The following is a 25,854-nucleotide window of genomic DNA, read 5'->3' as shown; positions in this document are numbered from 1 at the left end:
GTTTAACTATAAATAAATAATGTTTATTAAATGAAAGTGAATAGTAAACTTAAAAATTCCACATCATTCCAAACTGCAAGCATACAGGGATGGGTAAAGGGTCTCCTGTTACCTTCATCTATTCCATAGCTTTCTGCAGTGCAATTAAGAGAAAAATCAAATGCTTACTTAGAGCTTCTTAAAAATCAAGACAAGGACAAACATTTTTTTAACATTTTTTCTGAAATATGAAGAAATATACTGATGCAATTTTAAGTTTACATTAGCAAAAGTCATAGGTGTGTTCTTGTCATCTTTACTGGCTCAGTCCTTTGGGAGCTGAACATTTGAGTCCCCTTCAATCCAGCAAAGCACTTAATGAATTTCCCTCCACAGCCCACCTAATGGGTTTTGGATTGAAGTCATCCTTAAGTGTTCAGCACCATCCAGGGCTGGGCCCACAAGTAATTACTTCCATGAGAATTTTAAATAAAAAGATTAGGGGGGGAAAAATAAATTACACAAAGTTAATCTGTTAATAAAAAATAAAGGATATAATTTATCACAGTATGTTTTGATCCTGCAATTATGTGAACAGAATCACGTAGTGACTTACTGCAAGACATTCAAAACACACTGTTTATTTCTGGAAAACATATATTCTTGCTTTTCAAATACTGACACTCAAAAATATATGTTTTGCCAAACATATATTCTTGCTTTTCAAATATTTTCCACAGTAGTGGAAACGATGTTGTAAACACTGAGGTGATCATGAAACACTCCTGCCACGTGGGGGGAGTGGGAAACTCGGAAAACTACACATACATTCAAGGTTGTTCAGCAGAACATGGCACCAGTTTAGCACCACCCTCCCCTCTTGCATTAACCAAAACTCATGTTTTTGCAGGATTGCGTATCAAAAGGTTGTCTGCTTCTGGAGAAATCCTGGGTTGCCAAAATGCAACTGGAATTTTGCAGACACAACTTCTAAAATTAAAATATGGGACTTTGCTGTTGAATGAAAGAGCCTTGATTTCAGATTATATTATAATTTGAACAGGCCATTAAGACAAAAATCCTTGTGGTGGCTACAGCATCATTGTTTTTACTTCAAAGATGAAGACTCAGCAGAACTTTGAAATTTTTATTTTTGTTCCTGAAGTCTTTCATCTTTAACAAAATTGCATGTGGCTCAGTTGAGTTTTCCTCTCTCGTGGAATTGGAGAGCAGCAGGTCTGTCACAGAGCAAGGTGAGATACAGTTAGACAGCAATACACAAAGCTTTCCAAACTGTTTGCTCTTATCACAGAGATCTTATCCAATCTTTAAGCTCAGCATCACAATAAAAAAAAAACACTTTTGAGACATAAGGAGAATTTCACTGTGAAGTCACTGACAGCAGCAAAACAGAATTTGGTTTTATTTGATTTAAAACCTGAACTTGAAAATCACTGACTCTGTGAGTTTTCACAAGATCATAAAGAACATTTTCTCTGCACACATATTATTTAAGGCTGAAATATTTTTTGGATAGAAAAGTTCTCAAGTTAACCACTGCACTTACTTGATGGCATTGTATAAGTGTCTTCCTCATCTATAATCTCTGCATAGTCATCAGTCTCTGCAAAGGGAGGAATTGAAGAGTTTCGGGAAAAGCAGATGAAAACAATTCTCCAGAACAACATCTCCAATTTATCAAAACTCGTATGTCACAACCCCCAAGTTCAGCATTGCTGGGACACATTTACAGAAGCATGAATAAAACTTGCTCATGCATAAATCATGGTATGAGAATGACCTCAGTGCCAATTACATTACGTCACATAGATGCATCCAACAAGGAAGATTCATTTGTATTCAAAATTCGAGTTCTGTAATTAAAACCCATCTAAATTGCTGGCTTAAAATCTTTTTAACAGTGAATTCCATTGCAGTAAGGAAAAAACATTATTAATGGATTAAATTGCTTCAATTAAAAACCTTCAATAAAGAATGAAAACCAGTCTGCTATTTTTTTATGTCAAACAGGCACAAGACACTAATGATGTTCCAGGGCAGCATCCACCTTCTGTCAGTGTGACCAGCTGAGTTATTTACCACAGAGTCTTCTAGAGCACAAAGACCTTTTAAGCCACACTCTCACCTTACACCCATTTTTCTTGCATTAGTCTCAATTTTCCTTAATTAGTGGAAATTCACCACTAGTTTTGCTGTCAAGAGTCAAGATCTCATGGACAGGGTTTGAAAACAAGTTCCCAAAATTTTTCAGAAAAATGAGAGAGCCTTTCTTCCTCTGTTTAAAACTTACAACTTTTACATCATCTGTTCTCAAAATGGTTTAAATGGTGTCAAGTCATATCCGAAGGTCCTTCTCTTGCTCTAAAGAACTTCCAGCATGTGCAGATCATCTCCTGAAGGTCAGATAAATTTCCTCCAGGGGTTATAAAGCCAGTCCACAACAGCAGGATAATTTTTTACTTCAAGGCTGTTAAAATATACTCACTTGAAATTTACTCCCCCTTTTCCCCCATCTGCCCTGGAGCATATGAATATCCCTACACATCCCTTGTCATGATTTCCAGAGCGATGGTTTCTGGCTGGTGAATGGGACAAAGCCACAGTGAGAGTGGGAAGAAGGATGGGATGATCCCTTTTGGCAGCAGCCCCCAGTTCAACCAGTGTAAGCCAACTCTGAAACCAGAGCAAGGCTCATCAATATTATACACACAGATAAACCAGAGGCTTAGTTTTCAGACAAACACAATATTCAGCAATTAGGAAACTACAGGTTGCCTATAAACCTTGGAGTTCAACACACTTCAGGGAGTAAATGCAGTTTATATAGTTTTGTGATCCCAGCTTCTTACTACTTAAATAGAATTAAAGCTATTTTTCTTCTGAACTCCTCTAGGAATATACCAGGTCTTGTAAAAACAGAATCAGGAAATCCTATGTAATTAGAATTTTTGCTAGGCAATTTCAGTTTAGGACACTGTGAAACAGAGTCACCTAATGAAAATTCAATTAATTATGAAGACAGTGCACAATTCTGAACAGGCAACGCACTCCAGAGGCACTTATCTCTTTCTTGGTATTTTTTTCCTCCCTTACATTATAAACTAAGGTTTTTGTAGAAAATAAGCCTCAGTTTAATCTAAAAAATGAGCATCTGTTTGAAAGGAATCAGTTGTGTGACACCAGTGTGATGAGGTTAAATCACTTTGCTTCCTTCTAAAATCGTGGCAGGGTGTTTTTTAACTTTCATGGAGGATACCAGAAATTTATTAATCTATGTAAAAAATAGGCTGGATGAAAGACATTATAAACATATTTGAGAAAAATTTTAAAAGTCTGGAAACAAGAAGTGAAGCCACTTAAAAAATCCCATAACCTACTTGTCACAGTAGGTTATGGAACAGTGCTTACAAAATGTGATCAATGACATGGCTTGTTCATCACTCTACTTTAAATTAATGAGTTAATTTATACTAAAAGCAATCTCAGAACAGCACAGAGACCTTTACAGGGTTTTGATCCATTGCTCAAAACCATCATGAAACTAAAAGAGTCTTCACAGTCAACCCAAATAAATTAAATATATGCAATTAACTACACAAATATTTCTTGTTACACATTTAACGCTCTGGAGAGGAATATATAATAAGAATTCAGAAAATAATTCATATATATATATCTTTCTATATATCTGTCATTGTTTCTGGGAATCAGAGGAAAATTCAATCAAGGCATTAACACTGATGTGCTCCAAGTGTTTTGCAATAAGGACAACTGACCTCCCTCACGTACAGGCTCAACCCCACACTTAGTCACAGACTGAGACTGTTACCAGCTCTGCTCAGACCAGAGCTGTGTTTGCTAAGGGATGCTCCAGAACCTACGTGGGGCCTAAAGCACAACTGAGCCAGGCAAGGCTCTGCAGGCTGCTCCACAAAGGAGAATGTGTCAGAGCACTCTCAAGAGCTGAACACTCACAACAAAGCAGCGGTTCCAGATGCCTCTGAGGTCTTGGTAAGTCTAGAAAAACTCAGATTTAATAACAGGGCTCATCACTGCTGCTCTCTCGTACATTTTAAAGCCAGCACTGAACCTTTTCACTTGTTTTCAACCCCAGATTCTTGGAGATGGAAAAACGAACAGGTCGCTTTTGGACAAAGGTAGTGGTGGTCACCCTGTGAATGAGCCAGTTTGAGCTTTACTAAATCTGAATGCATTTATTAAACAGCAGGAAAAACTATCCTAGGATATTAAATCCACAATAGTTAATCCATGATCTTAACACCTGTTTGAACTTTCCCTTTTCATGATTTTTCCCATTTATGAGAGCTTGTAATTTATAAAAGATGACAAGCTCCAATAAAAAGCTACCTAGGGTCAGTATCCGAAATATAATTTATGACAGAAAAGATGTCCTTTTCATGTTTAAGAAAAGAAAGAAAATTGGGGTGGTATCTTTAGTTTATATCTGAAGGAGAGCAAGCAGATGAAAAATTATACACTTCCTTTACATTTTAGTGGAAGGACGGTCACAAGACATCATTTCTATTTCCTCTTATCACCTTCCTTTGCATGCTGCTTTTATGCCCTTTTAGTATCTCCTACTCAGAAGAATAAAGATACATACACTATCAGTACCAGCAGTTTGATTTTTCCCCCCCCCAACATCAGATGGAATCCTTTAGAAAAATAGCTAAAAAAAAATCTCTTTTAAAAAACCAAAACCCAACTTGTTTTCAGAGGAAAAAAGACTAATGAAGTCTGCAGAACTTAAATATTTTGTAATGAGTTTCAAAGTTTTGTAAAGAAAACCCAAAACATTAAAATCTGTCTTTAAAATTAGCGGTTTGAATAGCTGAAGCTTGATTAATACTCATGTCTCCAATCTGCATTAATCTGTCGTGTACAGCTTCTTTTCATGCAAGGAGCACTTTGATGCCTTTAAAGCTTTACCTAGTAGACTCATTTCTCAGGTGTTGATCTCACTCACTGACCAAATTGATTGTGATATAACCATTTCAATCAAACTGGACACCCTTGCAAACCTCTAAACCTTCTTTGCATCATGCCACGAGTCTGATTGCAAACACATGCAGCCCCACATCCCCGTGTGTTTGAAATAGTTTGTCCTTTTTCAACTCCAGTTTAGCAGAAAGCATTAGTTGGCACAGCCTGTAAAGTACAATATATATCAGCCAATATCCAAAGCAGACTGCTTTTTAACACTAAAAAAACTGCATAAAATGTATTACTGAAATGTGCATTAAGTGTATATGGATATAAGAGTTGCATATTGCACGTTAGTAACACACAGACTAGAAAACGTATTACCGTCCCCACTAATTTCATCTGCAGATCCAGGTGGCATGCAAGGAGAGAGAAAAACAGAGGGGGAGAGAGAGGGGACAGAGAAGGGGGAGGGGAAAATATACTATTAAATTCATGAGTAATCCAAAAGTATTCAGACTGTAGTTATCTTATATACCTGACTCAAGAGAAACCAGAAAAGTAGCAGAATTTAAGACTTCTCACCTAAAACCCAAGGGACAAAGATATGCTCTAAGAAGCTTGTATGATGAAACAGAGTTAATGACTTTCAAACACAAACGTACACAGGAATTAAATTTGGGAGTGGAACTAGTTATTTTAATGCACTATTAAGAAAAGTCAGTTTTTGGTTTTATTCAGTACTTCCAAACAGATCTACAGCCAGAGGAGTTGGTTCAACTTGACTCTGCACTGAGGACTTTGGATAAGCAGAGTTGATGCTGACCCTTTCAGAGCAAGTGCACTCCTGTTGCTCCTGTGCTATCACCAAGACATGAGTAAGAAATGGAACCATCTAAGTTTGAATCACACAGAGCAGTATTACAATCGCAGTCGTACAAAGCTGGAATTTAAACGAGTGGCAAAGGGAGCGACTCTACAGGGAAGAGGCTCAAAGGAGCACCGGATTCTGCGTGTACTGCAGCAACCCTACTGCACACCAACACCCACAGCACAAGCTAAGGCACTTTACACAGTATTTATAAACAAAAGGTAATTCTTCTTACCCCTAACAAAGCCAAACCGGTCCAGTCCAAGTGCTGAACCAGCACGCAGCCAAAAGCATCGCTGTTTTCAGTGTTTAATTCAAAGTGATCTCAGCCGATGCTTATTGTTGCTGTTCTATTTCATTCATACGCATGCTGCATCAGGGGTCCAAGAATGAAGTCAAAATATAGTAACAAAAAACCCATGGCAGACAGGGGCTGCATAACTACACAAATAAAATCATTAATATGTTTGTCATTGTAGCGTATGGTGCTTGAAAACAAGCCCCCCATAAAAACGGGGGCCAGCAAGCTGGTGATGTTGCATGAAAATCCAATTCAACAGGAGGAAAACCAAATGAAGTTATTCTTGGAACTCTGTTTACCTGAGGCTAAAGTAGTTTACAAACAGTAACTGAGTTAGTATATTCAGCTTTTGGGTTAATAAGGCAGCCTAGACAAAGAGCAGAGCAGTACCCTTGGGCGGTGACTCATGGGCACAGAAGACGAAAGGCAGAAAGCGTCTAGCTTTCTTTACTTTATGCTGACAGTGATTGACTCCTTTACAAAGAGGCAAGAAAAGGAAAGAGAAAAAAAAGAAACAGAAACAAATTATTTGGAAATAAAAGAAAAGAGACTGAAGAGAACATCTACAATGAACGAACATAAAAGTAAAGGTTTACATTACAATTCTCTATACAAAAACGGATATCGAATGTTGTTGAAACTCTGAAGAATATTTGATATTTTCCTTCAAATTCCTTTCTACAGTAATTCTTATTTCAATTTTTAAAAATGAGACTAGAATCTATTAATATAAAGCCAGTTTTTGCCAACCATATACACCATTCATTAACAACACAAAGAACATTGTCTATCCCAGAAGTCCAACCCACTTTTCCAAGTTCCCCATCTAAGTTCTACCAGACTGTGCTACAGCTAGATTCCAATTCAAGGGACAGTCACCAGACTTAAACATGCATGTATTGACTGTCTGAACCCTTGAAACAACACAAAACAAATATTTCACAGAGCAGGGTTACATAAGAAAGGAAGAACACAGTTTCTCTATCTCCAAAAATAGAGCACTGATATATTGTATGATCTGAAATCTGCCACTGGAGTCTTATCCCTAGTGCAGACCTGTCTTACCAATGGATATTCCAGCTCTCCAAGGATCTCTGGGTGAACACCCCATGACACTGTCCTCAATGTCCCCCTTCCCAGTCACCCCACTGCATTTAATAATAGCAAAGTACTTCTCAGGAGGAGAATGATTTTGGAGTAGAAGAAAATACAAAGAAGCCACGACTGATTTCAGAAGGTGAGAAAGAAGGACACAAGACGACACTCAGCACCTGCAGATACCTGCTCCTTTTATTTCTCTTGTTACCTGTTTGCTCCTCTCTGCTTTCCTTTTTTCCCTTTCCCCTCTACCTCAGAAATGTGAGAGGTTGTTTAAAAAGCTGATCAAACAAAAAAACCCCAGCATCTTGTTGCTGGTAGCTCTTTACAGCCAAACCTCAAGAGTGAGGTCCAGCCACCTCGAGTTCTACAGGCTGGGGGTCCAGGTGTTAAAAGAGAAGCTGAGTCCCACAGCAGCAGCGTGCTGGGACAGCTCCCGGCCAGCGGTGGGAGGAGTGGAGGAAGTGTGGGAAAGGAAAATTACACGCTAATAAAAGCAACTTCAACAAACAACAAAAACTACCATCTTAAAAACTGCTGGGTGACTGAACAAACAGAAATCATCAACTGTGAAAATGTACTTCACTGAAAATCACGGAACACTAATCAGATTGAATGCTAAAAACTAAAACAGGGCAAAATTCTTGACTAAGTGTATCAGTATTTCCGTGTATCCCACACTACTGCAATCCAAAGTGACTTCTCTCCCTAACATCACTTGACACAATTTTCAGCGCTGTCATTCTAACACAAACCTCAGGTAACATTCATAAAAAACTTCAGACGTACTATGGAAGAAAAGAAAAAAATATTGCAGCTGCTTTAAGTGACTACTGGAAAGGTGTTGACATGAAAATGAAGGAACCCAACACTCTGTACTGACACAGAAGAACAGGTATAGAGTCGCTGGAAGCAACTCAAGTGATCTAAAAGGGAAGAGACGCTTCAACTCCTGACCTGCCCGCTCAGGCTACAAAGCTAATTTAAGCCTGAATGGTTGAAATGCTGCTCACCCTCACACTGACACGCGGGGGGCTGAAACCTGACTAACCCATTTCAAATGAAGGGTACACTGAAAAGGCAAGAGTGGTTTTAATTCATCATGTACACACACTGATGACCTGGGATGTGACAGTCCAGCTCTTCCCCTGCATTTCAAACTTTGCCTTTATGATTTACTGTCTAAAGTTTGTTCAACTCTTCTGTCAGGCTAAATGGAAGATACTTTGCCTTAAACTTACCACATCTGCAAGTCTAGCTACTAAAGTAAGATTATTTAGGCAACAAGTTGATTCTGAGAATAAAAAAAAATGTTCCAACACTTTTCCAAAAGCTTAGCAAATACTTGCTTGAAATGAATACTACTTAAAAGGATTTCCACCATTACACACTGGCCTCCAGCCAGGATATCACTGGTGTCTACCTCAATGGCCCTAAAGCTCAGAAATGCTGCTGGACACTGCAGACTTGGACTTCTTTTTTTATTTAGTTCCTCTTCTCAGTACTAAGCACTTAGTAAAATTATTGTGTATCAAAAAAAAAAAAAAAGGAAAAAAAAAGAAAGAAAAAAAGAAAGAAAAAAGTCAGGCTAAAGGGCAGTTACTACTGGAGCTTCTCATTAGGACTGTACGAGACAACCAATACTGAAAGGCTGAAATTTATAATACTCATTCTATTTTAGTTGTTTATTCCTGAATTAGTTTCAGGAAATAAACCCTAAAGAAAACCCACCCAAATCTATAGGAAGAATAAAATCTACTGGTTTTCAAGCTTTTGAACTAAAATGAGCACTATGGGGTTATCACATCAAATGTGTTTCTACACAAACAACAACCCCCAAACCTGACCCTGCATGGAACATGTCTTTAGTCTTACTACAGTGTTACTACAGCAATACAGAAGTGTCTGCTCAAATCAAATGAATGGAACACAAAGGAGGAGCACAGGAGAGTAAGAATTCCTTAACCAACACCACAGACTGATGGAATCAATGCAGGAACTTCCTGGACACTGATATGGAGGAAATTTCTTCAGATTGTCACCACAATTCATTCTTGTCTTTTTATGCATGAAAAGAAGTCTTTTAGTCAGCCAGGCTGAAACAGAAAAAGATAACAGCACCAGGCTATTCAACTGTGATGGGAATCTGAAACACTGTAATTTATTAGCATTAAGGGTATTTTTAACTATATAATCTTATTAATCAGCAGAATAGCTGGATGAGTTCCCTCCATGAACATGGAGACTAATAACTTGCTCAAGGTTTGTAAAATTAATTTGCAGTAAACCTTAAGCTTGAACGTCTCCCAGTGCTGTGACCATATGGCAAAGCTACAGCTGTAACAAGGTCTTTATATTCCTCAAATTACTTAATAATTTGAATTTATAACTATGTAATTTCTGCCAAGACTGTTAGTCTTTCTTTTCAGAAGTGAGCTATAGAGTACAACACAGCTGAGCTGGCAGACATAACCAAGAGTGCTCAAGATACAATTTTTCATTTAAAAATTTACTTACACTTACCAGCTTTGTCTTTCTGGAGTGACTTGATAAAATGGACATTATAAAACAACCTCGAGCAAAGGACACCTTTTTCTCCCTACCAACTAATTCAAATGGAAGTGGAAAATAAAAGTCCTACATAAGAAACTCTTCCAGAACTGAGCACAGAGTAGACCTTCATTTGGAGCACAGGAATCACGACACAGAGCCTGCACTGTGCTCTGCAAGCAGAATGATTCAATAAAATTCTATTTGTCTTTCCATCCTGCTCAAGGCTTTGCTGGGGATTACCCTGCACCACTCACCTCTACAGACAGGTCCCTTCATACCCAAGATCTCCTTCATTCAGAGCACTTTAAAGTGTTGCAACACTGGCATCAGGTGAATATATTCATCTTCTTTTTCCTCTCCTGTTTGTTGTGTTTTGACAATTGGCTCCTGCTCTATTTCAGTTTGTTCTAGGCAATCTCCTGGAAGTCTCTCTCACAAACTACAGCATATAATTGTTTTTTCCTGTATGCTAAAACCTCCCTTAAATCAGGCTTATCTCCTTCAAAACAGATTTTTTTTCACTTGAATCAAAATTTCAGCTAAATTGCATGACTAAATTTACAACTACTTCAAAAAGGATCTGCTCCTGAGTAGCACCTCACAGAACTCTCATGCCACTTCACTGCCATGATCAGAAGTAAACCACAGTGTGATTTAGGTGTAACAATATTGTAAATGCAATTCTAAGGCAGAACCTGACAACTTGCTGAGAAGTCCCTCTTCCAGGATACTAAAATCCTTCAGCTCCTATACAGAAGCTTGCTCCAAGGAGATCCAGTTTCTCCTTCACAGGGTATGTACTGGGTGTGTCTAAACGATGGGGCAGAGAGGCAAAGGCACACCAGCATAATTAGAAACTTCTGCCATCACATCACCATGCACTCAGAGCTACCCCCCTTTGACTTCAAAATGCTGCCTGTGCCAGTGACAGCAGCTGCATGAGCTGGGAAACATGACAAACCAATTTCTCTTTAAGACACCTATTTCCTCCTTAAAGGCTTCTGTCCTGGGGTTTGTTTCTCAGATGACTCAAACAGTTTGTTTTAACCTCTGAAACAGGGACTGTATTTTCAAAGACCTCTGAATTTCCTTCACAAAATAAGCAAATACTAAAGCTGCAAAACCAGCACCTGTTTTGAATCAATACCAACCCTGTGAGACATCCTAAAACTCCCTTCAGACACATCTCTTGTGTTGTCTGCTGCAGGACAGCTTATCTTCTCCCTCACTGTCACCTTCCCAGCTACAGCTCCATCCCTACAAACACATTATTTGACCCAGTAGTATCTAACATTCAAATGCCATGAGTGACTGCTCAGAAACACAGGATCCTTTAAGTTGGAAAAGACCCTTAAGATCATCGAGTCCAACTGCAAACCCGGCACTGCCAAGAACCTGCCAAGACTTGTTCAATGCTCTGCTTGTTCAATACTCACTGAGACAAGTGGGCCTGAAATGTCATATTCTGTGGCACTGCATGTAAAGTAGCGTTAGAGCCATGATTAAAAAAAACTCAGGAATTCTCTAGGGCAAAGCAGGCCCAGTGATTAGTCACGGGAAGCAAAAGCATATTTGTTCGTCCTAGTCATATTTACATTAGCAAGGAAGGGGCAGAAGAAACCAAAGAACCCTGTGTCAGAAAGAATTTACATAAAAAGGGAGCCAGCAACTACTGCTTTACTGATTTCATTTTATGAAGAACCTTTTAGAATATATAACTGACCAGGCAAATTATTATTTTTGGAAATAAGTGTATCAGGAAATATAAGCATCACCTTACTAATGCTAATGTTTTCTACTTCAAAACAAACTGCTGGCCAAAGTAAGTTCCTTTAGCCCAGGGTAGAGCGTTTTAATAAGGTGTCTCCAAGCAAAACAGTGGAAATATAGTCAATAAAATTATAGTTAACTGGTGTGCTGCTTCTGGCACATTTGATACACTGTTTGCACAGAGCAAATAGTTTGGCTTTACCATTTCCTGAGCGCACACTCTTGGCTATGTACAAAAAACTCTTTTTTAACGTAAAGACAGATGTAAAGGGAGAAGGAGGCAAAAGCTGCAATTACCCATCTAATAGGTCATTGCTTCTGGTGAATCACAGCAAATTCAGACAAAGTATGAGATGACTACCAAAGAAATCTAAAATCCAACTCATTTAATTTGGCTTATTTGTAGTTATTTATAATCTTACAGACACACAAATGCGCTGAGGGATAAAATTATTACTGTGCTTTAAGAAAAGGGGAAATGTTGCAGGCCTCTTACTTGCACACAGTGAAATGCAGTGCCCACTGCAAGGAACATGGAATTTAATAAGTAAGGCCAACAAATAACACCAGAAGAAACAGAAGCATGCAGCAGTAAGAGGTGTGTGGTGAAATCTGGTCCAGCGAGACACAAGACTCCCAAGTCCAGCAATCTGCTGCTTTGGATTCCTGAAACCAACTTCACCCTTCAGTAGTTTGAAAAGGCCTTTATTTAGAGAGAAAAAAAAAAAAGGATTAAAAACCTCTCTATCTTTGTATGCTTTGGAATATTGAAGCACTTGGAAAGATCTAGTTTTCATTTCACTAGACCAGAAATACTCCAAGGTATGTTAATAAATATTTCAAAAAGACAAGGCGTCTTTCATTAACAGGTTCCTTTTTAAACCTAGAAAACTTCAGATAAATACCCCAACTTTTAGACCACTAAATCATGTTTCACACTGGGTTTGGATATTGCTGGCTCCCCTAAATTGTGGTGGGGAACTCACTGTGAAACTTTCATTTTGAACTAAGAATGTTAATACTACAAATATGCCTGACTGCTTAATTTTCCTGTTGAATCTGTCTCAGATTTTTGCTATTTAGCTTTAACATCAGAGAGGTCCAAACAAAGGGGAGCAATCTCACTGAAAGCAAGCAGCAGCATTAATTTATGATTTAAACTATCAAAGGCATGACAGGCACGGCTGACAGTGAGTTGTAAAAGCTCGTCTTATCTGAAGCCTGTGGTTCTTGGTTCTAAGTCATTGAAATGTCACCAGAGAAAAGCTCTTACTCTGCACACCAAGATCCCCCACAGCTGGCTCTGCACTGTCAGCTGTCAGGCTCTGCTGACCTGTGACTCTGGGTTAACTGAGCATTATGTACAGCTGTTGCCTCCCTTGTTCCACACTGATGGATGAGCTGCATGTGACAACAGGAGTGACACCTCTTCACATCTACATCAAGTATTACCTCATTTGTAACAAACTGATTCCTTTGGGGATTCATAGATTCTCACAGAAAGCATCTCCTGAGGAAAAGCCTGTATCATGTTAACTTCATCTCAGCAATCTGCCTGTGGTTCAAATTTATTACACTGACATCCATGACACCCTCAATGCATTTCAAATAATTTGGGGATAAAAAACCCTCAGCAACAAAAAAAGTATGTATATATTTTTTGCCATTGTATTAGAAGAACAAACCCTTGAGAGCAAATAATAAATGCATTGGCTTGAATAATTTCCCAGTATTATGTCAGTGTTTCCAGTGCATCAACACAATGATTCTGGAAAGATATAAAATGGGTACTACAATACAAGAATAATACCTGATCAGTTTTCATTTTGGCACTGGAAAGAATGAGAATGATATTTTCTGGTTTAACTGTACTGTTTTGCTTACTGGAGCCAGCTTTGCACCTTACAGTGTCCCTGATATTCACCTGAACAACCAGCTCACCTCCAGTGCTGCTACTTCTGTTTCTTCTGTGGGGCTACATAAAGCTCTCATTTCCCCATCATCCACCTTTTTAGGATGCTCTGAATGCCAGAGATGGGGGTATTACAGCTAATCTCCCTACAATAATATCAAAATGCTACTTTAAAAGAGTAGAGAAGTGTTTGTGCACCACTGCACCTTGAGACACATTTTAACTCCAGATCCTCTCACCCGTTTTCTTGCACAACTTCTATTTACTTGGGCTTCCTATGCCAAGGGGTGAATCTCAGACATCTGTAAAAAATGGTTAAGGGTGGAGAAAGGAATCTGAAAAGTAGGAAATTAATCAAATGTCTGCATATCTTTCCTCCTTTTTGTATGAAATATGTTGGGTTTTTGAATATGGCCACTAAGTGTTAATATAAATGTTAAAAGTGGGGCTGAAGTAATGGGTGGGAAATCCACTGAGTCACAGTGTTGGTTCCTCAAGTTTGTTGCCGAATACTATAAACCTAAAGAAACATATAATATAAATACACTTTTGCATTAAAATCTCCTTAATAAATATTATATGTATGGATTTAGAAATGCATTTTTTTATTAAGATCAATCAATCCTTCAAAATTACTTAAGATTTTGTAACAGAAAAATGTTCTCTCTCAATCATAAAAACTTTAGAAAACCACAGTAACTAACAGAAATCTTAGAAGCCTGTAAGGTACAGAAACAACATGTATTACCTCACATGCTCATCCTTCAATTAACTTGTCATTTTTCAACAGCAAAAATTAAATGCTTTGATCTAAACAGCAGCTACAGAAAAACAGCTATTAAGTTCCTTCCTTCCGAAAAGCAACAATTAATATTTAATTGCCTATTTTCCCTTTTCAAAGCTGCTCCTCCACAATTAGCACACACTCAGGTAAATTTGAGTTTAGCCAACGACATTCTGCTTCACCACAAAGTAAAGTGGAAATACTGACAAGCGGCCTGGCTTTGAAGTATCTCCATGGATGTGGCTGTTGCACCAAAGTTTCCCCTTTAGGAACTGCTCTGCAAAGGCAGCACAGCTCTGGATTTGGAAAGTCAGCAGCCACGGAGCAGCAGTGAACTAAGTGTGAGTGGAAAACCTGCCTACACCTCTGCCAGCTCCAGAAATGAACCCGTGTCTCGGGTTTTTATGAGCCTTACCTGACACAGAGACCGTGTGTGACCTCACTCCTTGCTTCTCATTGTTGGCCAGCCTGTAAAACAGAGGTTGGAATCGCTGAATGCTGTACATCCTTCACGGGCACATGCACTGGGAATTCATCCCAACAGGCACCTACTGTAATTAGCAGGGCTGGTCCACCTCCCACAGCAAGGGGGGGAGAAGTCAGAAAGGAACCTACCATTTCAACCCCTCTGGGGGAGTGAGAACGGATTTAAATTAAATGAGCACGTGGAGTCACAGAGATGGAGGAAATTTAAAGGAAAACACAAAACCTAAGTTGTACACAGTTTTAAGATCTATGTAATCTGTGCTGCTACTTTCTGTATGATCTACTGGAAACAGTATAAACCAAGGGTTTGTCTGTAAGATGACTTATCCTGTACAATTTTGAATTAATTTACATATAAAGTAAAGGAAGAAAACCAATCACATTTAAATATAGTTATGAATAAATGTTCATTATGTTATCTATATATTATATATTGTTCACTACATATAATACACTTCATTTATTCATTATATATTGTTCACTACATAAATGTATTGCTCATTTTATATATAAATGTTCACTACATTATGTATATATTCTATTTTGTTCCTTATGTAGAAATGTTCATTACATTATGTATATGTTATGTGTCTGTTACGCCACGTATAAATGTTCATTATTGTCAGAAATTCTAACAAATTCTCCATTTTTTTTCACTTACACATATATCCACAATATTAATGGTCAGAGCATACTGCACTTCATGCTTTCAGAAATCAGGAATTTCATCTGGCACAGGTAGATCTCCCCAGATGCAAGATGCTGTTGGCTGGTAGTTTTATGTATCTGATAGAAGCCCACTGCTCTGCTGCCAGACTCAGAGCATATGTGCTGCTCTTGTTAAACAGGCTCAAGAGTACCAATTTACTTTTGGTAAACTATCCCAAAAATGGGAAGAACCTTTTCCTTCAAAACTTATTTTACCCCAGAAATCCCTACCAATTAAAAAAAGGTAACTTTACGTAATTAGAATGTTATTCTGTGTTTCTAAGTTGTGTCTATTTAAGTAAAAAGAAATTTTCCTGTTCCATGAGTGTAGACTAAGTTTACCAGTTTTACTATTTTCAGCCTCAACTTTCATTTCCTTTTCTTCCCTCAATTTTAACCGCTCTCTTTCTACACCACAAGAAAGCTGCCTGGCTAGTGAGGACTGCAGCAGGACCTGTGTAGGAAGAGTAACCACTAATTCAGGAACAACCTGTGTTCCACACTCCATCCACTAGTTAAGAAAGTAAGAATAATAATTTAAGAAAAACGGAGAGGTTAAGGCACTATAAAGCACTAAATGTCATTTGATACAGGTGATTCTGCCTGACCCAGCCACTGGCACCAGGAGGGTACAAAATAATATATTAATAATAAATTAGAAATTTGTTCTTATTTACCTTAAAGTCTGGGAGGAAGAAAAATGCAGAAGTATCTTAGCACCCTTTATAAGAATCATTAGATGCAGATAACATGACTCAGCACACCTTGGATATGGTATCACCATAAAACCAACCACAGAAAAAAATGCATCTCTATTTGCCTGACATAGATTAGCATTTTCTACACATCCACAATTATTATCAGAGGAGAGCTTTTCTATTTTACTATATTTAAAAAAATAAAGATGTTTTTACTATGTAGTTGGTATTCTTTATTACACTGAAACCAGATCCCAACTTAGACTGGTCCCATTATGGAAATGTTATTAAGAAAAGGTGACAGGACAGATTTATGATAAGGGCAAAAAAAGCATTTTCAGTATTTCACATAAGCAGAAAAGGGGACAAATAGGAAAAACAAGCACAGATCGACTCACAAATTGAAACCACAATTCAGAAACTGTTCAGCATCACTCCTACGATCAAATTTACTCAGGGACTCAATAGAAATAGCCTGAATCCCACTCAAGTATTTTCCAATACATCCTGCTTCTGTTACTGTCAAATATGATCGATGTATTATGCACTTTTCCCCTCAGATTTTCCTTCTGGTACCTTTACAGTTTAATATTGCTGTGAGGCTTTTGTGCACCACCTGCTACCTGTTCTAGAATCCAAAACAAACAATAAAAATTAGGCCCATGTAAAAACTCCTAAAACATCCTTAAGCAAAACTATTTTTCAAAACTTTTTTATTAATAGGTAAGACAGGAAAGCACAAAACTTACTTTGGTATTGATGGTAAAGCTCTTTCACCTTCTGTGTAAACAAGAAGAAAACAGGATTAAAGCTTTTACAAGTTTTCAAACAACCTCTCTCAAGGTGCAATGAAACAATAATCATCACAATGTCTCAGGAAACTTATTCAAAACAATGTTCTATTGATATCTAAAGAGCAGTGTATCAACACAACTCCTCCTAACCAGTGATACCTTTTGGCAAACTCTTATTGGAGGAAACAACATACACAGAACACAAAAGCTCTTTTATATTCTTAACAAATAACTCCAATAAATCACTTGCAGAAGGTGTGACACTATCTCATCTCTCTAGTAAGAAAATGCTCTTCTTTTATCTTCAAGATGTCCTAAGTGCTAACATATAAATAAAACAATCCAAGCCAACTTGGATTTCCAAGTAAGACAACTGAAATAAATCATTAAAGCACGTAACTTATCATATTGATTTCACAGTGGGTTGAGATTATACAATAGTAATGTTTAGTGCCAGAGAATAAGTCAGCTTTCTAAAAAGTATTTTCAAATCCTTGCCAGTCTTTTTTGATAATGATAATTGTGTATAAAAGCTTGGATGTACATACCCAAGGGTTTTTTTCTTTTTCCTACTGGATTTGATGAGACACTTGGTATTTATGTGGGGAAAGATGATGGGGAAATTACTAATTCTTTAGTATAGAACCTTTACAGTAGATTGGAGTATGCAGGGAAGGAGAGAAGTGGGCAATTAAAATGAGCTTCACTCTTTAAATCACTGTAGCTCTGATAAAGTAAGATACAATGGAATAGCCACATTTACAGAAAATATTGACATACACTGTTTACACTAAATCACTGTCATTTGTTTCTTTCCCATGTTAATATTTCTGAAATTTCCAGACATTAAAGAACTGCAGTTTCACCTCTGTGTATCACAGAACTGAGCACACAAACGCCTGATACCCTGAAGCCATGCTCAAATACAGTATTTTGGTACAATTTTTCTGCTGTCTGCAAGTAGAACAACATCATTTGTCTCAGCAGTGTAGGTCTGTTTTGATCTGTCTGATGGGGGCTGTTGAGAAGGAAGATGCAGGAAAGAAGGGAAACCAGGAGTTGCCATTTGGAAGACCTGGAGCAGCTCAGCAAAGTGACAAGAGCAAGCACCTGAAACTGGAGGGCAGAGGAAGGACAGTAAGATTATACAAGCACCATGAGGTGGGAGATAAAGGTATTGTGATACCTTTGTTAAGGTAAGTGATACCTTTTGGGGAAGGAAACAAAGGCAAAGATCCTTAGAGGGAGTGTGGAGTGATGAGTATGAGGTCAATGGCACGAAAGTGTAGCCTGGCAACAAAAGACTAGGGGGTAGGTACCTCAAAAGAGAGACTGTAACAGGCACAGGATTCAACCTGGATAAAACTGGGCAAAAGACATCAAGCTTGGAGAAATAGGCACAGGAGCCCTGCCCACTTCTATGCAGGCCTCCCCAGGGCTGTGAAGAACACTCAAAAGAATCTTAAATTCTACCTGACACCTACATTACCTGTCAGTCATTAGTTGCGAAAGCACAATGTGTTCTGGTTCACACCAAGATATGCTGCTACTACTGGTTATTCCAATGCTATCCCTACATTTGGCAATGGATTTAAGGGTTTAGAGGGTGCTGATTAATTACAAGTGTTACTGGTGGAACATATTTGCAGTCTATTGTTTCTAAAGGTTTAGAAAGATACAAACCTCTGTGATAAAAGAGCTTTATTAAACTGCACAGTTAACTTTATCATTCCATATTTTTAAATCAAGATAATATGCATAATTAATAAGCAGCTATTCAGACTGATTTTCCTTGCTCTTTAATATGTAGCTCCATCACATAGTAACTGCACACCATTCACAGTGTATTCTAAAGATGGAATTTTAATTTCCTCTAGGGCTTTTTTTTTGTGTGTGTGGAGTATCATATTTGGGGACTTCAGAAAGATCAGTGAATGATTTCATTACACTTGCTAGGAATGGTTTCGTAATACTTTGCAGGGCCACGATGCTTCATATGTTCAAGGTACTGCCCTCAGATCAGATCTCATTGTTTCTCCCTCCTCCAACCTCTCAAGAAAGGGAGAAATATCGCAGGTGACAACTGCCAGTGTGTGCTGAAGTCAAATACTATCTATCAAAAAGGATCTAAGGGAGATAAAGAGACAATCTAACTTTCCAGTGTGGTATTACATTTCCTTAACGAAGGGAATCTCATTCCATTCCTGCAAGCCTCCATTCAACTGACTGAACAGCCTCCTATCAGTGCAAAATGCAAAGCAAAGATCATAATAAACAATAATATATCATAACAAAACAAAACTTTGATTCCACTGTAACTGCAAATCCTTTCTACATGTTCTGTGTGATAAGGAGTGTATGAATACAAGTGTCTTATGCAGTTAGTTGAGTAGCAGTATGACCCAGTTAAATGAGTGGAGTTTGTGAATGATGAAAGAAATTGAGGGAAAGGTAAAAGGAATTGAAGGAAAGGTGAAAGGAATTGAAGCTGTCCGGAAAACTGTGAGGAAAAGATGAGGATGGACAGAGAAAACTAGAGACTCTAACCTAAGTTAAATGAATGTTTGGTTCCAGGTTGGCTGGAAAACCAGGCAGCAGCATGCATGGGTCTGTTCCATCTCACCATGTTCCTTTTCACTGTTCCTTGCCAAAATCCATGGGGTATGCCAGGTTTTGTGCTCATTAGCATCAGAGCAACAGATCTGGACCCCTGTCCTCTGGGTTGAGGGGGCTGGGAGATGTGGATAACACAGGCTCAGCCACAGGAAGAAAGAAGGATCACCTGGCACCGCTCTAAGACACAGTCTGATGCCTGCACTGACTGGCTACAGGACATCCCCCATTTGGCTGCTCGAGATGTGTGTCAAGGGCAGGGTCATAAATGGACAGGGAAAACTGGAAAAGCAAGCAGATGCTAGAAAAAGAAGGCATAAAAAAACCCCAAACACCCTGCTATTAAGTAGAATCAGAGATGTCCAGAGGTCGTAGTACTAGAGGCTGCCCAGAGAAGCTGTGGCTGACCCATCCCTGCAAGTGTCCAAGGGCAGGTTGGATGGGGCTTGGAGCAACCCGGGATAGTGGAAGGTGTTCCTGCCCATGGCAGGGGGATTGGAAGGAGATTTTTAAAGGTATCAGCAAACCTTAACTACTGTATGAATCTTTCTATGATTCTGTGCCTCCTCTTTCATTGGAGAAAATTAAAAAATCCAGACAAACTACTGATTTGCAGACGCCTACGTGCTCTCTGGATACAAACTGCTCACTTCAGGCACTGGTTCCCACGTTGGTGCTCATCCTTTTAACAGCTTTTATCCCCAATATTCATTAGTACCCTTGTGGGTCTGAAGTCAGAATTCCTGACTAACAGCATCCCAGTAAAAGCATATGTTGTTTTTCACAAATTGAAACCCACAACATTTTGCCCAGTTCTATATTCTGTTAAAAAAAAAAAGGGATATGTGTGATTGTATTGGAGTGTCCACATCCAGGTGTTTCACTGTGAGGAGAATCCAGGGCTGTCCCATGGCAGACACAGCCAGTCCCAGATGGCTCCAGCAGCCCCCCCGCATTCTATGTTGGGAATTTTTGCTGATGAAGTGAAAGTCGTAAAGAATGTGTGATGAATGTGTATTTTAATGATAATTATCAAGTCTGGGTGTCACAGAGGCAATGGAGGAACGGTGTGGAGGCAGCTGGCACAGGACAGGCTCTGGTCTGTTCCCAGAGCAGCCACCCCAGCAACCCCGTGGCTACCAAAACCTTGGCAGCACCCACCCAACACCTTCCAGCACTCCTGGAACCCCAGGCTCCAGGAGATGTGAAAAGAACCCTCAGGTATTTTGATTTACCACAGTGTAAACTGTCCTCACCTGACTGAAATGATTGTGAAAGCAAAATCAGCGAGGGGTCAAACTAGTCCAAGAGGTAACAGCATCCTCAGAATGTGAATAAATGTTGCCATTCCATTAAAATAAAAATGATGCTCATGGTTAAACACCTCCTAAATTAAAATTTTTATGATTTTTTTCATTTGTGCTCTTTGCCTGTAAGTGTTAAGTATGACAATGGAAAAACCAGTATTAAATGTAAAGTTTCCACATTGGTCTAAAGGGACCTGTGTATTAAAATATTTATGAAAAATAAAACAAACTGAGTGGAAAAATGCCAAACACTGTCCAGGTCTTAAACATTTCCATGCTCTCACCAAATTAAGAGCAACTGGATCATTAATGGAGAGCAAGACAGATATCAGTAATCAAGAAGGACAATTTATGAGGAGACTTGCAATAAACATGCAAATTTACAACAAAGAGGGGCCAGGAAAGCTCAAAGAGGGGATAAAACACATCTGTTGGATCCAGAGTTGCTACATGATTTGCTTCTGATGTGTCTTATACAGTCAAAGCTCACTGTGGGAGGGATCTGGGAACGCAGATCAGGGTGGGGACAACTCTCCTACAAAATGTTTAATTAATATATTGAGTATTGCTAAGAACATCAAAAAAAAACCTCAGACAAAAGAAACCCACAATTTATTTTAACCAGAGAGGTTCTCTTCATGTAAGCATAAAGAGGACTGCTCAATGATATTCCTTTAACTAAACACTGTCATTTGCTCCATGTTAAAATTCCGTATTATCAGAGTATCACTCAAATAAACACACTGCATTGAATGCATTGATTAATTCTGCATCCACATCTACCAGCAAGCCTCAGTGCAAGGCACAGGAAAATCAGGGATACTGCCCTTCACAGAGCTTAGTGAATCTAGAAGATGTAAGAGCTCACAATAAGCAAGTCAGGTCAGAGTAAGACAAGAATTAGAAAAAGTGCAAAGAGAGTGAGTCAATTTTTTTGGCAACTTCAGCAGTAAAAAGTCAGGATCCTCGTGCCCAGCTGATAAATGAGATGGCAGCTGCTTGTATGCACCAGGTATTAAAAAAGGACATGATGAATCCTGTAGAGGTTTGGACTGGGAGCTGCTCCCTTGCTTGGACAAGAACAGGTAAGAAAAGGAAAGCCAGTAATAGCACTGGTAATGCAGAGTGAACAGACCAGATTTCTGAAATGCCACCAGTGTGGAAGTGGCAAGAACTGCACACAGTCCACATGTGTCCCTAGAAGAAAAGCAGAGACAGAGTCAGAGCTATCCACTGACTCAGTAACAGACAGAGAGGCAGGGAGAGGTAACGTGTTAAGATATGAAAAAGTTTTAAAAGCTCAGCTGTGGCTACTACAGTTCAGGCTGAAAAACAGCCAATCCACTGGTATTAGAACAAAAGTGTGGGGAGTGAATAATGACTGTAACAAACCCCAAACCAAGATTTTTCAGAAAAGAAGAGGCACAAAGGACAATTGCTCACAGGAACAGACCAGTCTAGCAAAATGAAAATCTTGTTTTGTGATGCCTATTTTATTTTTAGAACAATAAACTATCATTTTGGTGTCAATTCTGGGGCAAATGCTTCATCATCTCTGGGCTGTGTACCAGGTTGGCTTGGAGAGCTGACTTTGTGTTGAGGGAAGATTTTCATTTGTATGGAGATAAGGCTGCACAACTAACCTAAGTTATAACAAAGCTGCTTGTGTTGGAGCTAAAGGTCAGTCACACATATTAGGGGTAAGAAATACTAAACAAACAGGCAAACTTAAGAACAATATGAACAACTACTAAATGTTGTCATAGCATAAAACCTTAAAATCACATTTCTTCATTACTGAATGACCGAGTTTCAGTCTGGGTATTTTTTGTGCCATGCACAGATGCTACAGATGGACCTGAACTATGTCAATAATGTCATCCCACTTGAATAACTAGAGAACAGGGAAAACCAGTGGCACAAAAAAGCCAGTGGGTGGCTAAAAAGGGACTCAGTTTCAGACTGGAGAGATGCTGGGACAGTTTGTGTATCTTCCTGTATTACAAGCAGGGAAGGACATAGTTGCTTCAGAAAGTGTAAAAGTTGGATGAATTTCCACATGTAAAGATTAGTACAAGAGGACAGAAAACTGCATACTTGAGCAGCCTTGTTTGGATGTTTTTCCACAATAAAAGCTGACTGATATTAGAGAAAATTGTAATGAAATTAATTAGAATCCTCTCTTTAAATCCAGGTGTACCTGCACTCTCATCTCACTGCTTCCAGCTTGTGAGTTGCTATAAAAACTGACTGATACTCCAAAATGCATCTTTGCTTTAGTTCTATTTTATGAGAGAAACCCATGAGACTTCTCTTTATGTTGTTATTTTTTAAACAGAAATGTTTTGAGTATCTAGGAGGAAGGCAGAAATTTAAAAATCATCACTAGTCAGAACCTTATCCAAATGCTTTCTAGCCAAAATTTCCACTTGTATATTAGGGAATCACATTACAAGATAACACAACCTTGTTAGGAGTGCCTTTAACTACAATTTACTCCTGTTACTTAAGTCTAGAATCAGTGTAAGGCAGTGATTGCTGACAACTAGTCTAAATTATCAGCCATTAAGTAATTTTTGATGGAGTGACATTTACTATCAGTGTTCCTCAGAACAAAAACACCTCATGGCTCCTCCCTGAAAGAGCTTCCAAGTGAGAGTTTTGCTGCTGCCTTGTGCCTTCTATTCAAATGCAAAATAATCTCTGAGTAGATATGAGTGTAGGAACCACCAGGCTGAACATCCCCTTACCTTTCTGTGGCCTGATAATGAAGGATTGCGTGGCTCCGTTCACCAGCCGGCAATACCCGTCTATCAGGTCTGCCATGTTCTCTGCAATGGTTAAGGATGGTGCTGTCACTGTCAGAGGCTACAGAGGGGAAAAAAAACAAAGCACCAACAAAGAGGGATTATTGTAGTTGCAAACACTGAGCAGAACAGCTGTGTCATTGCATCAGAACTTCACACACGCTCGCAAACAGTAAACAGAAAACTGTGGGTGAGCAGAGAACCACCAGAGAGATTCTTGGTTTACCTTTCCTGTAGCAGATTTCCAACGGGAGGTTCAGAAAGCACAACTGATAAAACCCTCCACCCACATGTAATAGTAATTTGGGCTTATGAAGTGGCTTGCTGGCTAAACTTCCAGTCAAGTCCTGTCCAATACAACTGCTATGACTTTATTGCTCTATTCAGAATTCTGCAGAAGCTGCTTATTCCTTAAAACCCTCACAGGTGGTATCTTTTTTTCCCACCCTTTGCAGCAATTTATTCTTTGCCTAAAAACAACCCCTCCCAATTTGAAGACAGGTAATAATAATAATAAAAAATAAAAGATGGACAGTGGAAAAAGATATAAGAAATATACAGATAAGCTCTTAATTTTAATATCAACATTCATCATCCTCTGCACAGATCTGACAACTTCCCTCAGTCCTCCCTCCTCTACCACAGTGAGTGCTTCCTGGTGCACTGGACCGAGGAAAAGATTTGAATTCACCTTCAGTGCTGCCTCCATGTAATCCCAAAAAACAAATGCTCTCTTTTACACATTTCCTTTATTCACAGAAGTGAAATTGCTCAGTTTCCTCTTTAGGATACAGTATCATGCACTGCTATTAAACCACACTGAAGAGCTCATATTTTTATATTAAGCTTCTTGTACAAATATCAAAGTCTAAAAGCACGAGACATGAAATTTAAAACACGTAATGACCTCTAAATGCACTTTAACACCAAACCCAGAACAAGAGTACAATATACAGAATATCCACATTAAGAGCATACTAATCTCCACCCCTTCCCAGGAAAATGAAAGTTAGTAGTAGTTTGTCACAACTGTCAATAACATACCTCAGGTGCACCTGCTATCTTGAGTTGCAACATCCCTTTTCTGTCCTTGTCATCACTGTTTGAATACTGAATAGTTTGCACTTGATTGAAGTCTGCCAGATGAGTTGGCTGCAGAAAGGCCACAAAAAAGTGGGGGGAAAAAAAAATCAAAATTACAGCAAAATACTTCACCTTTATCCCTGATGCTGCAAAAGCACATGGAGACTTTGATCTCCAAACTACACTTGCAGGAATCTGTTCTTCTGTTTCTTTCTACAGTTCCATTACCACTGGCTAAGAACACACACAATTATCCACAGCGTCTGGAAAATTAATCCAGCACCACCACTGTGCCCACAGAGGTCACTGTTGAGTAACTCCAGGTACACGCCGAAGTGGGAACAACTCTTGGATGTTAAGAGAGAAAAAACTCGAGGGGTAAACCACATGGAGTCTGTGCTCACAGCTACTCAACAACCCTCCAGACTGCTGGAAAATGTATGTTTTTATCCCAGACCACAAGCTAGTATCTGACCAACAGCTGTATAAGCTGAGATCTGGCTCTCCTGTGTTGAATTCTGTGTTTAACTCAGAGATCACCCTTGTCATTCCCCCTTGTGTAACAGTTCAGTTCACTTGCTTGTTAAAGCAGCAACTGAGAAGAAACCCACCCAAAGAGAAGCAGACTTACATTTGCACCCTTGTCTGTCAGGTAACTGATTCCTTCTTCTGGGCCAATTGCCAGTTCTACTGAAATAATCCAGCTTGACTTCAGAACCAAAGGAGAAAGACAGTGCAAAATTTCAATAGTAAGACAAAACCTTGCTAAGAAATACTATCCTCCATCATTACAGTTACAAGTTTCAGTAATTAACATCTAGAAGCTTTTAAGCTCTTCAAACATTTTAGAAATATATTAAAATCAAGTAATTCTGTAAGCAGCAAAACTCCTCATGACTGGTTTCCGGGGGATCCCTGCTACTCAAAATGAATTTCCATGTGTTTTATCTTAGGTCTACATGAGAACTATGGATTTCCTCTATTTCCTCTTCTCATGGACACCGATGTTCAAGTTCTAATTTCTACTTGAGTGCCCATTTTCACAGAATTTGCAGACTTACAGCCCTTCCTCAAAATTTTTTTGAAATGAGTAGAGATTAGCAGGCATTAGAACAAAATTTACTA

General features: G+C 38.8%; 1 protein-coding gene across 18 annotated transcripts in view; it reads right to left on the bottom strand.

The window, feature by feature from the left end:
* PTK2 (protein tyrosine kinase 2) overlaps nt 1-25,854 on the bottom strand; it is a 190,477-nt gene that overhangs the window by 39,548 nt on the left and 125,075 nt on the right. For 5 of the 18 annotated variants that reach the window (XM_032676611.1, XM_032676467.1, XM_032676486.1 and 2 more), the window contains 9 exons: nt 25,361-25,438; nt 24,691-24,798; nt 23,590-23,707; nt 16,875-16,905; nt 14,649-14,701; nt 6,507-6,590; nt 5,329-5,346; nt 1,547-1,603; nt 113-133 (listed from right to left, as the gene is read on the bottom strand). In XM_032676611.1, the coding sequence (XP_032532502.1) occupies nt 113-133; nt 1,547-1,603; nt 5,329-5,346; nt 6,507-6,590; nt 14,649-14,701; nt 16,875-16,905; nt 23,590-23,707; nt 24,691-24,798; nt 25,361-25,438 (568 nt within the window). The remainder of the gene's footprint in view (nt 1-112; nt 134-1,546; nt 1,604-5,328; nt 5,347-6,506; nt 6,591-14,648; nt 14,702-16,874; nt 16,906-23,589; nt 23,708-24,690; nt 24,799-25,360; nt 25,439-25,854) is intronic. The other 13 variants (XM_032676503.1, XM_032676509.1, XM_032676519.1 and 10 more) reach the window with 5 other exon arrangements.

The sequence above is a fragment of the Chiroxiphia lanceolata genome, chromosome 1 (genome assembly GCF_009829145.1).
Source record: "Chiroxiphia lanceolata isolate bChiLan1 chromosome 1, bChiLan1.pri, whole genome shotgun sequence".
In the NCBI taxonomy this organism is placed as follows: Eukaryota; Metazoa; Chordata; class Aves; order Passeriformes; family Pipridae; genus Chiroxiphia; species Chiroxiphia lanceolata.
This window is presented reverse-complemented; position numbering and strand designations above follow the sequence as displayed.